The 15811-nt window shown below is 35.1% G+C and overlaps 2 protein-coding genes across 3 annotated transcripts; one reads left to right on the top strand and one right to left on the bottom strand.

The window, feature by feature from the left end:
* Positions 1-308: 308 nt before the first annotated feature.
* Positions 309-5867, bottom strand: LOC100640137 (ruvB-like 2). The gene is made up of 15 exons (XM_020004535.1): positions 5816-5867; positions 5716-5767; positions 5568-5623; positions 5439-5507; positions 5305-5377; positions 3780-3909; positions 3531-3597; positions 3359-3465; positions 3217-3310; positions 3039-3162; positions 2802-2896; positions 2562-2680; positions 1981-2100; positions 937-1066; positions 309-694 (listed from the first exon to the last, which is right to left on the bottom strand). Exons 1-15 carry the CDS (start codon positions 5825-5827, stop codon positions 527-529), a joined length of 1416 nt encoding a protein of 471 aa, XP_019860094.1. The 5' UTR covers positions 5828-5867; the 3' UTR covers positions 309-526.
* A 56-nt stretch (positions 5868-5923) lies between these two features.
* LOC105314964 (uncharacterized protein C22F8.09-like) lies at positions 5924-9805 on the top strand. 2 transcript variants are annotated; one of them, XM_020004536.1, is made up of 5 exons: positions 5924-6091; positions 7195-7259; positions 9205-9486; positions 9601-9626; positions 9695-9805. In XM_020004536.1, exons 1-5 carry the CDS (start codon positions 5979-5981, stop codon positions 9788-9790), a joined length of 582 nt encoding a protein of 193 aa, XP_019860095.1. In that variant the 5' UTR covers positions 5924-5978; the 3' UTR covers positions 9791-9805. The 2 variants fall into 2 exon arrangements, with proteins under 2 accessions (XP_019860095.1, XP_019860097.1); XM_020004538.1 differs by lacking the exon at positions 5924-6091 and adding an exon at positions 6208-6493.
* The last annotated feature ends 6006 nt before the right edge of the window (positions 9806-15811 follow it).

The following is a 15811-nucleotide window of genomic DNA, read 5'->3' as shown; positions in this document are numbered from 1 at the left end:
TACACTCTCTTTCTCAATGCTTCCAGTACTTGTCTCCTACTAGCAGTAGGAGTAGTGGTCAGCCAGTGTTGAAACATCTTTAATGTCTTGCTTGTATCATCATGTCCTTGTAACTGCTCAATACTATCCAATCTCCTTTGTTCTACGTATAAAAATGTTCCCAGGAGATACCACTTAGTACCAACATCAATGTGTTCTAGTAGCTCAGGAAGAAGAGGAGCAGAAGACAAGAAAGCGCTGAAAGACTTTTCCTTGAGTTGATCCATTTTAGATTTGTTACCCAGCCACACCCTAGTAGATTGATTAGATAAATTCATAATCTTTCAAACAACTGACAAATTAAATCTTGCCACTTCCCCCCATTCTATTGTACACTACTTTCTTTATTCACAAGTTCACTTATAATTATTAGTAAGTGACTCATCCAAATAGAAAGAAAATGGTCAAGCATGTGTGTACTGTATGTGTTAGCAGTTTTGTTTATGTACAAGGTTGCAGCTTTTTGACTGATACACGGCAAGTGAGCTCAGGCTGTCTCCATCTGCTCATTGGAAGGAGGTGGAGCTGAGGGTTTGGACGTGTCTTCACTGAATAGGAACTGGTCCTGGTACTCTTGAAGGAATTGGGTTGATCTGTGCTCATCAAGGAATAGAGAGTAGACCCTCTTAATGTCATCAACATCAACCTCAGTACCCTAGAGGAGAGAGAGAGGGAGGGAGAGAGAGAGGGAGGGAGAGAGAGAGGGGGGGAAGAGAAGGCAAGAACAAAGGGGGAGAAAGGAGAGAGAAAAGTATTTTAAAAGAGGAGGAAAAGGAGAAAAAGGGAGAGAGAAGAAAAGACAAAGAAGGCAAATGAAAGAAAAATGTATATAAAAACATGACACATACAATGTACATGCATAATACTGCACTTTAATCTAATTCCACAATATTATACCTTTCTCTTCCTACAGGCCAGGCTAGCAGCTGTTATCAGTTGAATAGAGTATCGGAGTGAGGTCTCCATCCCTATCCGTGTTAATATCTCAAGAGCTTCCTCGCTCATTTCAACATCCTCTTCCTCACACCTGCCGGGAAAAAAACTCACATAAACCTGATATGATCATTCAAAGAAGCTGGTGGACTAGTTGATCAATAGACTAGGGATCATTTTGATAGACAACCAGGCCAAGGGGGAGCATGCAGACGTACAGTATAGCTGGAAACTTTTGAGGGATTAAATTTTCACACCCGTTCCACCATCTTGTACTGTATTTTTGTGCATTTTAACTTAATTTGCAAATCCCAAGTTCCTAACTAAACCGCAAAACACCAAAAGACAGTTAAGCCCCCAAAAGTATCCAGCTATACAGTAATATGCTTTTATTAACAATACTTACAGACTACAGTATCATACATTGTAGAAGTACAGGGGTACTGACCCCATTCAAAAATTTTTATCAAACACTCCATCGTTATTTTAAAGATTCTCCTGTAAAAACAGCTGTTTTATACTGTCCTAACAGGAAAGTTGCTAGTGGGGCGCACTAATTGTTAAGTGTATTCATTGCCGTAGCTATGACAACTAATGAAACAACTTCCTGTCTAGACTCAATGCTATAGAGGTCAGTAAAGAGAGGTTCCACTGTACTGTGGTGTCCTCATTTTTGGAAAAAAAAATTTATACATTTCTAACATTTTTTGGTAAAGCCTGGTTTACACTCGACACAGAACACAACGCAAATGAACGCAAAATTGAAATTTGACCAATTTTGCGTCAATTTCAAAGCATCTTTGCATCAAAAGGTCAAATCGCCCACGCACTTTTTGACCGTTTCGTCGAATGTAAATGTAACGCTTAACTATAAAACGTGATATAAACATTAGCAGAAGAAACGACTTTACAAAAAACTTCACATGATATTAACAATATAACAAACAATATACAAACAACAACAAACGATATAAAGAAACAAAACAATATAAACAATATTATACAAACCTGATGGTCAGTATTTGCTTTATTTCTTTCTCAGTGTAAGGTTTTGTTGATATTATTAATAATCGGTCCAATAGGTCAATGGGGATGCCATGAGGACTGGGATAATTAGTACCACGTATCCTAACAATAAAAACAAAAGAAAAAGAAACAGATAATAAACACATACGTGAATACTGCATAGTGTATAGTGCTTTAATTTGGCATTTTTGTCACAATGCTTAGCATGTGAAACCTTGCATTGGAATATTTCATTTTAGCTTAAAGTAAAATAATGTACATGTAGATGCAGGGCCGCCAATAAGCTATATGGGGCCCAGGGCAAAAACTTTGATGGGGCCCCTACTAATACAAATCGTCCCCTTACTAATAACAGTGATTAACAAAATGGCCCAGCAAGAGTTAACTTAAAAGACTTGTCATGATTCATTGATCTTTTTCTATAAAAAAACTACATATACTTTACTACTGACCAGGGCCATGGGGGCCCCCTTTGATTGGGGGCCTAGGGCAAAATGCCCCACCTGCCCAGCCCTGTGTAGATGTACATGTATTTGAATGTGCTTATGCATGTATGTGTATACTTTGTTATTCCCCTGTTGGTAGCCATTATAAGAATGGGTGCCATGTCACTCTCAAGAGCACGATTGAGATAAGAGAAACACTCAATGTCCAACATATGAACCTCATCAATGAACAAGACCTTACCAGAGAGAGAGAGAGTGTGTGTGTGTGTGTGTGTGTGTGTGGAGCAAGAAGAAATGTAGAAGAGAGAAGAAAGAAATACATTTACATTTTAAAATATGCCATGTAGTTTTACTTACTCCTGGCACAATTTCAGCTTTTCCTTCTTCTCTCCATTCACTGACTTTTGCATTTATCTGATCTCTCACTTCACTTTTAATCTCTCCAGTATCACCTAATAATAATAATAATAATAATAATAATAATAATAATAATAATCTAATAATAATCACCTAATAGCTCAAATAAAAATAAACATTATAAAAATACTGCACTACTCATTGAAAATCTTTTACTTCACAGGAACCCCTACTAACCTGAAAACAGTGCCAGGAACCCCTGAGTCCTGCTATTAATAACGTCAATCTCATGGAGCGAGACAGTGTGGACGACCTCCTTCCTCTTCTGTAACTCGCCCTCAGGACACTGAACAAATTTGGTCTAGTTATTAACAAAAATTAATTAGCCATTATTTATAACTAGCCACACCCTCACCTGAGGACCCATTGCATCATAATCTCTCGCACGTGTGAACGATCGTCCTAATTTACTGATCTTTCCTGTGGCTTTGTCAATAGTAATTATATCACTAGAGGGGCGTGGTTCATGAATATTAATGAGAGACACACCCACTTACCCAGCTTGAACCTTTTCTTTTGTGAGTGACTCAATCATTTTAGTCCCCAAATCATAAACTGTCTCCATTTCAGTTGTCTTAAGAGTTAGCTTGCCAACTTTAGCACCCTGAGAGAGAGAGAGAGAGAATAAAATTATAGATGAAGTATGATTTAAAGAAATTTTAAACATACACTTGTGTTTGCTGGCCTGTCAATTTGAATCTCAACCACTTCACCTTCAATAATCTCAGTTTCTTCCCTAATAAGAATATATAGGTAAAGATAATACATGTATTACATGTAGTTTTCCATGTTACAAGTGTAGTGCATGTACATGTAAGTGTAAAATTAATATTATTAGTAGTTTTAGGAGAAAATAAACAAAGAGGCAAAAAAGGAAACAGGATTAAATAATGTCATAGTAATTAAAAGTGTGATTACTTTATTCGAACGCCAATAGATCGTCTGAATGCTTGAGTGAGTGCTTCAGTCCTGCTCATTTCCAGTGAGAATATTTCACTGCCAGCAATAGCAGTGAATGGGGTATCGCTACCTAGAGCTTGGGCCATACCTGTTAAAATATAATAATAATAATAATAATAATAATAATAATAATAATAATAATAATAATAATATACAGAGTACATGTAGCAGTGAAGCATTCTCTTCAAGCCATTTTTGACAAAATTTCGCTAAAAACCGTGTACTATAGTACAGGGACTTTGGCCTGATTTTGGAGCAACTTTAAAAATTCATAAAAAATTTAAATTTGATTGGAATCAGCTCAAACTTGTTACACAACATAAGACCATGTATATGTATCTTTAAAATTTATAAAAACTGAGAATTCTCTATTTTTCATTTTTGACAAAATTTCGCTAAAAACCGTGTACTATAGTACAGGGACTTTGGCCTGATTTTGGAGCAACTTTAAAAATTCATAAAAAATTTAAATTTGATTGGAATCAGCTCAAACTTGTTACACAACATAAGACCATGTATATGTATCTTTAAAATTTATAAAAACTGAGAATTCTCTATTTTTCATTTTTGACAAAATTTCGCTAAAAACCGTGTACTATAGTACAGGGACTTTGGCCTGATTTTGGAGCAACTTTAAAAATTCATAAAAAATTTAAATTTGATTGGAATCAGCTCAAACTTGTTACACAACATAAGACCATGTATATGTATCTTTAAAATTTATAAAAACTGAGAATTCTCTATTTTTCATTTTTGACAAAATTTGGCTAAAAACTGTGCACTATAGTACAGGGACTTTGGCCCGATTTTGGAGCAACTTTAAAAATTCATAAAAAATTTAAATTTGATTGGAATCAGCTCAAACTTGTTACACAACATAAGACCATGTATATGTATCTTTAAAATTTATAAAAACTGAGAATTCTCTATTTTTCATTTTTGACAAAATTTGGCTAAAAACCGTGTACTATAGTACAGGGACTTTGGCCTGATTTTGGAGCAACTTTAAAAATTCATAAAAAATTTAAATTTGATTGGAATCAGCTCAAACTTGTTACACAACATAAGACCATGTATATGTATCTTTAAAATTTATAAAAACTGAGAATTCTCTATTTTTCATTTTTGACAAAATTTCGCTAAAAACCGTGTACTATAGTACAGGGACTTTGGCCTGATTTTGGAGCAACTTTAAAAATTCATAAAAAAATTTAAATTTGATTGGAATCAGCTCAAACTTGTTACACAACATAAGACCATGTATATGTATCTTTAAAATTTATAAAAACTGAGAATTCTCTATTTTTCATTTTTGACAAAATTTGGCTAAAAACCGTGTACTATAGTACAGGGACTTTGGCCAGATTTTGGAGCAACTTTAAATATTCATAATTTAGATTGAAATCAGCTTCAACTAACATACGAACGCGCATACAAAATTAGAAAATGTAATGAAAGCACGATTATACACATTAACACGTACCCATTGCAATGGCTGTTTTACCAGTCCCAGGCTGCCCAGCAATCAGTACAGCTCTACCAGCAATCTTACCATCCTAAAGGACATAATGAATTACACAAACACATACTCACTGTACATGTACGTATTTCCCTTACCTTTACCATCTCCAATATAACTCCAGCTGCTCTCCTTGCTGCCTGCTGTCCTACCATACCTTGCGATATCTGACGAATAAAGAATTTTAAATCAAAGTAATTATTTTAGAATTGGGATCTTAAACAGACCGGTCTTGGTTCCAATGCATCGTCTAGTCCCAGCCCCCGTATGTGAGAATGAGCACCTGATAAAATAATAATAACAATAATAATCATAATAATAAATTAATCAATTAATTTCATAGCATGCAATAAAATAGCTACAATAATGCATTACCAATTCGCTCAATTTTAGTAATGTCCCTGATCTCTTGGACTTGAGTAACAGCCTATTAATAATAAATAAAAAAACAGAAAATAATAATTAATTACACAACCTCATTCGCCATTTTGTCGAGTGTGAAAAAGGGCGATGTGAGCACGTGATGTTAGTCTAGTTATTAAAAGTTAATAAAACCGCATCTTTTGTAATTATTCGTCTCAAGTGAAAAATTGAAATTAGGTTTTAGGCCACGCCCATATCCACGTGTTTGCCACACAATGTCATCAAAGAAAAAGGTAGTCAAACATAAGAAGAAATACTGGAGGAAGCACTCAGATGTCAAGGATGTGGAAGAAGTGATAGCAGAAAAAAGAAGAGAAGAAGTTTTTGGGTAAGTTGTATATACATTAAAGCTTCATCATCATTAAAATTAATTATTATTTAATAATTTTAATTAATAATTTTAATTAATAATCTTTAATTAAATGTGCATTATATAAACAAGGGGGTGTCACTTGCATATAGTCTGTTGTTTCACCTGCGACCAGGATCAAAATGAAAATCAAGGCATCAAGAGCTCTAAAAGATAGACATCAAGAGATCAAGACTTGCTGTGGAAGTGAATCAAGAGATCAACATGCTTTTTAGATAAGCATACCTCCGTATATGGCCGTTTTTGCCTAATTAATATTCATAGTTTTAGTAAATTCTTGTACATCTCCGTATATTCTTGATCAAGATGCGGTCGCAGGTGAAACAGCAGTTTGATGCAAGTGACACCCCCTTGTATAAGGTACAAACGTTATTTAATTTGGCACATAAGAAAGCATTGATGTAAAAACATTGATTTTTGGGAAGAGTGAAATGATCTTTTGGAAACCACCATACATTTGCAATATGTACTTTTTAGAGGCAGCAGTAATACCGTACAGAAGGAAATTTTGGAGGGACTAAATTTTGGCGAATTGCTAAATTTTGGTAATTGGCAAATTTTAATTTGGCGAATTTGTGGCCACGTGCCATTGAGCATGCGTATAATGGCTCAAAATGGCAAATTTTTATTTTGGCGAATGGCTATCAAAATGCCAAATTCGCCAAATTTAACTACCTCCAAAATTTCCTTCCATACGGTAAGTTAGCAAGGCAACGTAAGGAAGTTAGTTTTTACCAATTTTGCTCAAATAAACAATTTTATTGGGAAATATACTTAACCTTTTCTGATGACTCATGGCACCAATTCTGAGTTTACTCAGACTATCAGTGAAAGCTTTCTTGTTTTCTCAGTACATGTTATACATCTGATAATAACAATGACACTTATTGTTTCAATCAAGAACATTTTTTTTTGGCTATAAATGTGATTTGTTTATTAATCACAGTTTCCAATAAAATTTTAAACCATGCATTACTAAGCATCTAGCATCATGATTCATGGCTTACCTAAACTAAATGACTTATATGATAAATGTTACCATTATCAATTAATTTATACAGGACACCTGCCATTGAAAAAAGCAACAAGGAACTCTTTGTGATTGCACGAGCTTCTGATACTCTAAGTAAGCAAATACATGTACATGTATGTATAGTTATACATGCATGAATTTTAAATAGTTATATTATGATGATCTTGGTCATCTGTTCCTGTTTATATTTGGATAAGTTATATCTTGTGTATATTATAAACACATTTCAGTTTGAAACATGGTCTGTCCTAGCTGCCTTTCTTCTGTCAAGAGATGGTCATGCTCTTCTTTTCCTGTCATCTTAGTCCTCTCTTGGGATTTTCTCATGTACATTCACATTCTGTTTTTCAGATATTTTGAGTTTACTAGTTTCCTCTCAGAGAAAACAAGCAACAGAGAGAGCTACACTGAGATTGGTCTTGGCGTTCTTTATTATGTCTTCTTCCTCTTGTTTCCTTTCTTTGCTCTCGTGTCTGATGTGTGGATTGTTAGGAAAAGGATAATAATGGCCGGAGCGCTACTCTGCTTTTCATCATTTATCATTGGAGGTGCTGGATATATCTTAAATAGTTGTTATTATTCTCAAGTTACATTTTGGCTCACAAAAGTCACCGTTACTTTTCTTGAAGTCATTGGCTATGGAGTGTTTAAGGCCAACATTGTTCAGTATAATATAGACCAACTTGTTGGTGCTTCTTCGAGTCTTTTAGATACTGTCATATACTGGCACTCTGCTTCTGTGCCCATCATACTAGCTTCATTTCTCATCATTCGCTGTCTCATGAAGAATCACGAGTATTTTGTCTCCCTCGCTTATATTGTATCTGGAGTATCTGTTTCATTAGTCCTAGCCTCTCATTCATTCTTTAAACACAAACTGGAGAATGTATCACTGATCAAGAATCCGGTCAAACTGATAATTGGAGTATTGTGTTATGCCAGGAAGCACAAGTATCCTGAGAATCGTAGTGCTCTGACCTACTGGGAGGAAGAGGCTCCTTCAAGGCTTGACTTAGGTAAGGAATTTTATGGCGGACCGTTCACGGAGGAAGAGGTAGACGATGTGAAGACTTTCTTTCGTATGGTCCCACTACTTATCTCTGCTGTTGGGTATAGCTGTAATGCTGAGATATACAAATGGATAATGTATGGATATAACAATGATGACAACAGTTTCTACGACTGCATCATGACAACACAATTATTCAGTCCTGTGTCCTTTGTTGGGGTGTTTTTAGTATACTTTATTCTCTTCAAATTGATCAGTGTATGCTATGCCCCTGGCATGTTGAGACTGATAAGTGTTGGTTTACTATTTAGCTTTGCTTCACTTGTGAGTAAAATGGCTGTGTTCATATACTATGAAAAGGATGGTGTTTCCAATTTGCCTTTCATTAGTCCCGTGTTGCTTGTACCACAGTTATTGGAAGGGGTAGCATTCTTGTTTATATTCCCAGTTTCGTTGGAGTTCATAATAGCCCAGACTCCAGGCCACATGAAAGGAATGATGATTGGAATGTGGCTGGCTTCTGTTGGAATCGGTAGTATTATTAATATCAACTTAAAGTATCCGTTTGGATGTCATAACGTGTACCTATGCACCAGCTACTACTACTACTTGACAAAGGCTGTACTGGTTCTTATGATATTGGTTGCTTATATTGTATTAACTAAATGGTACAAGTACCGAATTCGGGATAATGGACCCAAGCATCGTCCTCTGAATTCTATTGACGTACGCTATCAAGATCCTGCAATAGAGCAAGAGGATGAAGATTAATATAACGATTAGTAGTTTTGCATTTGTTTAGTATGTTTGTTCATTTTCAAAAGATTAACATTACTACTGATTTGATAGCTGATGGTTCATGAGATGCATGCATGTGCAAATGTTAATGTGTATAGTGGCTTTATTTTGACAAATGGCACTTACAAATTTCAAAATTTGTCAAAGTTACTCATAATCATATTCTACATTGCATGGCATTGCTTATTATTTACATGGCATGAATTTCTCATATTATGCTTCTATGTTTAGGTGATTCCTCTAAAGAAAAGTCCAGAGCTCTAAGAAGTGAATATCACTGTGACAATCATTCAGCTGTGACATTACCAGCACAAAATACTAAGAAAAGATATGACAATGAAGACAATGACAAGAATGAATGCGACTCTTCTGAGGAAGAAGCTGATGTGCCTCAAGAATCAATGTATAATTACATCAATAATGTTGTTGCTAATGATGTGAAGACTCGTGCATTCAACTCTCTAACAAACACCCTCATTGAAGCTAAACCAGTTGATATATGGGCCAACGAAGGTTGTTGTTATTATTATTATTATTATTATTATTATTATTATTATTATTATGCATTGTATGTGTAGTTAGTTAGTTATCATTTAATGTCATTATTTTATTTTCTCTTTTGTATAGGTGAGAAAGGGACTCCACTACCAAGAGTGAGTTTTGTATTTTTAATTAATATTTTATGCCAGGTTTATAAATACTTTTTTGTCTATTAATACAGAGACCAGGTGTAGTTTTTCGCTCAAACATTGCTAATATTGAAATTCCTCATTCTGGCACTTCCTACAATCCATCTTTCAAGGATCATCAGGTATAGCCATCAGTAGCTATAACCATTCATAGCAGTGTTTCATTGTATCTATACCATAACATGTAATTGTAAATATGGTCAGTGGCATGTGGTACCAAATTGAAAACTGTTGATCACTGTAAAATTTAGAAATTTAGATCGACAGATGTGAGAGTAGGTATAAAAAAATTAATTTTACGGTCATATACATACAATCAGTAGCTTTGTTGCCAGGAATTTCTTTGTATGTTGTTGGAAAATTTACTCTATATTTTAAGGTACATGATTCACGGCATCACAAACATTTTTGAATTTAGATCGACAGGTGTGGGAGCCTATCATAAAGTAATTGTTACAATTTGTTGCCAAGAATTTCCTTGGAAGATTTACTGTATATTTCAAGCTACATGATTCACAAGCATGACAAGCATACCAATGACTTGGCCTGTCGGCTTTAGTTTGATGAGAATGTCTTCTTACTGCCTTATCTTTCTTCTCTCCTTCATTGTCCTATTGTATGAAGCTAATGCCTCATCAGGTATGGGTCACTGTACTACTGGCTATCGTACTCCTTCCCTCTATCGCCAGTACTGCTGCTTATCTGCTAATAATGGAAAAGCTTTTAAAATGAATGAAAGTAATTCTTACGCATATATTTTCTGTCCAACTGCTGGTCTACCAAAGGCTTTATGTTACTCATTGGGATTAATCAATTTTTATTCTTGCAGTGAAGTGTTAGAGAACATTCCCAATGCAGCATCAGGCTATTATAACATCAGTCAAAGTAATGGGAGTATTGTTAGTGTGTACTGTGATATGGAGGGTAGTTACTGTGATGGTAATGGTGGCTGGACGAGAATAGGATACATTAACATGACAGAACCTGGTGCTACCTGTCCTCAAGGTCTCTACAACTACACATATGGAGGCAAAACACTTTGTGACAAATCTCAGGGATTAGGAAATGGATGTAATTCAACATTCTTTTCAGCGATTGGATTGAACTATACTAAAGTCTGTGGACAGGCCAGAGGATATCAGTTTGGAAGCCCAGATGGTGTTTATCCAAATGGTTACGACATTGATGATGCTTATGTTGATGGTTTATCAATTACTCATGGAAGCAATCCACGTCAACATATCTGGACTTATGCTGTTGGAGTTACTGCAGATGATGCATCAGCATCGTCATGTCCCTGTAATAATGGTACAACAGCTACTATACCTTCATATGTTGGTAATGATTACTACTGTGAATCAGGAACTACTTTTCGCATTTATAATTTTGTTCCTGATGACATAATATGGGACGGTCAGCAATGTGATTTACGTGAGTCTCCTTGTTGCTCCAGTTCTACAATCCCCTGGTTTATTAAAACCTTACCTCAGTCAGTTACTGATGATATTGAGCTGAGGGTATGTAGCAATGAGGGATATTCTAATGAAGCTACTCCAATTGATATTATTGAGATATATATTTGTTAAGTGCATGATATTGAACAATAATACATTAAGAATAACATGTCATAATGTTACTGCGTAGATCAAAATGTGACTGTTCCACTATATTGTATGGTTTGGTAGTAAGTGTTAGTATATTATCAATTAACTAACATAAATATTTTACTCACAGTATAATCATACATTGAATAAAGAATAGCCATGCACTTTAACAGAAATATAATTTTACTTTGTATCCTTTTGCTGGTTGCCATATTCCTGTTCACACTGCAATGATTAGATGTTTCATGTCACTTGCCCAAGTGTTTATTTAGGCTAGGTTTTTGATGAAATTATTTTGATTATGATTTGTGAGTTTTGAATTAAATTGCAATCAAAGGAACTGCTTTTTGTTGTCTATAATGCATCTGAATTAACAATGAGTTCATAAAACTAGAATGCACAGTGATAATGGTGCTGGCATAAGCAGCATGCTAGAAAATTGTAGTCATTCAAACACAACATTTATCTTATTTTCCCATTGTTTTAACATGCACTCAATCCCAAGCCAACTGTTGTTAGGCAGCTATGAATAAACATGCATACATGCTCTAGAAGATGTACGTGGGACTATGGACTCATATTACAGTCTTAATTGGTATGCTTTCATCAGGCTCTCCCTAATTACTGCTAATAATTGTTCGCTTCTAATCATTTCCTTATTCATTCTCTGAATTGCTATCCTACATTTTAAGCCCATTATTTCTAGGCAACTTGTTGTCTGATGTGGAATCTTTATGCTTGCAGGCAACAGATTTAGTTTGACGAGAATGTCTTCACACTACTTTGCTTTTCTTCTCTCCTTCATTGTCCTATTGTATGAAGCTAATGCCTCATCAGGTATGGGTCACTGTACTACTGGCTATCGTACTCCTTCCCTCTATCACCAGTACTGCTGCTTATCTGCTAATAATGGAAAAGCTTTTAAAATGAATGAAAGTAATTTTTACACATATATTTTCTGTCCAACTGCTGATCTACCAAAGGCTTTATGTTACTCATTGGGATTAATCAATTTTTATTCTTGCAGTGAAGTGTTAGAGAACATTCCCAATGCAGCATCAGGCTATTATAGCATCAGTCAAAGTAATGGGAGTATTGTTAGTGTGTACTGTGATATGGAGGGTAGTAACTGTGATGGTAATGGTGGGTGGATAAGAATAGGATACATTAACATGACAGAACCTGGTGCTACCTGTCCTCAAGGTCTCTACAGCTACACATATGGAGGCAAAACACTATGTGATAAATCTCAAGGATTAGGAAATGGATGTAATTCAACATTCTTTTCATTTATTGGATTGAACTATACTAAAGTCTGTGGACAGGCCAGAGGATATCAGTTTGGAGCTCCTGATAGTATTTATCCAAACAGTGAAGGAGGCACTGAGAACATTGATGATGCTTATGTTGATGGTTTATCAATTACTCATGGAAGCAGTCCACGTCAACATATCTGGACTTATGCTGTTGGAGTTACTGCAGATGAGGTATCAGCATTTTCATGTCCTTGCAATAATGGTACAACAGCTACTACACCATCATATGTTGGTAATGATTACTACTGTGAATCAGGAGCAACAACCTCAAATATCTATTCTGATATATTTTATTCTCATGACATAATGTGGGACGGTCAGCAATGTGATTATCTTGAGTCTCCTTGCTGCTCCAATTCTACAATCCCCTGGTTTATTAAAACCTTACCTCAGTCAGTTACTGATGATATTGAGTTGAGGATGTGTAGCAGTAATGGATATCCAGCTGAAGCTACTCCAGTTGATGTTATTGAGATATATATTCACTGAGTGCATGATATTGAACAATAATACATTAAGTATAACATGTCATGATGTTATTATGTAGATCAGAATGTGATTGTTCCACTATTATGTAGTTTGGTAGTAAGTGTTAATATTATTAGCAGTTGACTAGCATATAAATATTTTACATTGATTTAGTCAATACTATAAATAAAGAATAGCCATACATTTTACCAGAAATATAATTTTACTTTTTATTGTTTGGCTGGTTGCCATATTCCTGTTCACAACTGCAATGATTAGATGTTTCATGTCACTTGTCCAAGTGTTCATTAGGCCAGGTGTTTGTTATGATTATTTTGATTATGATTTGAGTTTTGATTAAATTGCAATCAAAGGAATTGCTTTTTGTTGTCTATAGTTCATCTGAATGAACAAATGAGTTCAAAGAATGCATAGTGATAATGGTGCTGGCATGAACAGCATAGAAAATTCTAGTCATTCAAATACGATGTGTGTTATTTGCCAATTGTGTTTTAATATGCACTCAGTCCCAAGCCAGCTGTTGTTAAGCAGCTATGAATAAACAAGCAGTCTTCGTATGCTCACCTTACAATTACTGCCAATATATTGTTTATACTGTATTGTTTTCCTAAATGATTCCCATACTTTCTATATATATTCTTCCCAAAGTCTTGGCAACTTGTTGAATTTTTGTGCTTTGCAGGCAACAGCTTTAGTTTGACAAGAATGTCTTCACACTACTTTGGTTTTCTTCTCTCCTTCATTGTCCTATTGTATGAAGCTAATGCCTCATCAGGTATGGGTCACTGTACTACTGGCTATCGTACTCCTTCCCTCTATCACCAGTACTGCTGCTTATCTGCTAATAATGGAAAGAAAATCAATTTGAGAGAAAATAATTCCAACAAATATATCCTGTGTCCAACTGCAGGTTTACCAAAGGCTTTCATTGGGATTAATCTTTTATTCTTGCAGTGAAGTATTAGAGAACAATCCCAATACAGCATCAGGCTATTATAACATCAGTCAAAGTAATGGGAGTATTGTTAGTGTGTACTGTGATATGGAGGGTAGTAACTGTGATGGTAATGGTGGCTGGATGAGAATAGGATACATTAACATGATAGAACCTGGTGCTACCTGTCCTCAAGGTCTCTACAACTACACATATGGAAACAAAACACTATGTGATAAATCTCATGATTTAGTAAGTGGGTGTAGTGCAACATTCTTTTCATCCATTGGATTGAACTATACTAAAGTCTGTGGACAGGCCAGAGGATATCAGTTTGGAGGTACAGATGGTATTTATCCAAACCATGGGGGAGGCTCTCCAAACATTGATGGTGCTTATGTTGATGGTTTATCAATTACTCATGGAAGCAATCCACGCCAACATATTTGGACTTATGCTGTTGGAATTTTTGAAGATTTAAATAGGGATGCTTGTTGTCCCTGTAATAATGGTTCAACAACTACTACACCATCATATGTTGGTAATGATTACTATTGTGAATCAGGAGTAACAAGTTATACTTATGTCTTGTACAATCTTTTTCCTGATGATATAATGTGGGACGGTCGGCAATGTGATTATCTTGAGTCTCCTTTTTGCTCCAGTTCTACAACCCCCTGGTTTATTAAAACCTTACCTCAGTCAGTTACTGATGATATTGAGCTGAGGATGTGTAGCAGTGAGGAATATCCTGATGAAGCTACTCCAATTGATATTATTGAGATATATATTCTTTAAGTGCATGCATGATATTGAATGATACCATATTATAATGTTACTGTTCCACTATAATTGTAGAGTTTGGTAGTAAGTGTTAGTATGTTATCAGTTAGCTAACATAAATATTTTACTTTGATTCAGTCACAGTATTCATAAAATAAATACCCTTTACCAGAAATGTAATTTTACTTTTGTATCTTTAATTTGCTGGCTGCCATATTCCTGTTCACACTGCAATGATTAGATGTTGCATGTCACTTGCCGGGGCCAAGTGTTCATTTAGGCCAGGTTTTTGGTGAGACTGTTTTGATTATAAATTGTGAGTTTTAATTTAATTGCAATCAAAGGTGTTACTTTTTGTTGTCTATAATGCATTTCAATCAATAATGAGTTCAAAGAATGCATAGTGATAATGGTGCTAGTATAAACAGCATGGAAAATTGTAGTCATTGAAACACAATGTGTGTGTTATTTGCCCATTGTTTTAATATGCACTCAATCCCAAGCCAACTGTTGTTAGGCAGCTATAAATAAACATGCATATTACATACTCCAGAAGATGTATGTGGATTCAATTTACACTCTTCATCAGGCTTACCCTAATTACTGCTAATAATTGTTTGTTCTTAATTTCCTTATTGATCCTCAGAATTGCTATGCTACATTTTTAAGCCCATTATTTCTAGTCAACTTGTTGTCTGATATGGAATCTTTATGCTTGCAGACAACAGATTTAGTTTGATGAGAATGTCTTCACACTACTTTGCTTTTCTTCTCTCCTTCATTGTCCTATTGTATGAAGCTAATGCCTCATCAGGTATGGATCACTGTACTACTGGCTATCATACTCCTTCCCTCTATCACCAGTACTGCTGCTTATCTGCTAATAATGGAAAGAAAATTTATTTGAGAGAAAATAATTCCAACAAATATATTCTGTGTCTAACTACTGGTCTACCAAAGGCTTTATGTTACTCATTGGAATTAATCAAATTAAAAACTGTTGATCACTGTAAAATTTAGAAA

Source organism: Amphimedon queenslandica, unplaced genomic scaffold, assembly GCF_000090795.2.
Source record: "Amphimedon queenslandica unplaced genomic scaffold, v1.1 AMPQUscaffold_12140_Cont12879, whole genome shotgun sequence".
Taxonomy (NCBI): domain Eukaryota; kingdom Metazoa; phylum Porifera; class Demospongiae; order Haplosclerida; family Niphatidae; genus Amphimedon; species Amphimedon queenslandica.
The sequence above is the reverse complement of the archived record's forward strand: the minus strand, read 5'-3'. Positions and strand labels throughout refer to the sequence as shown.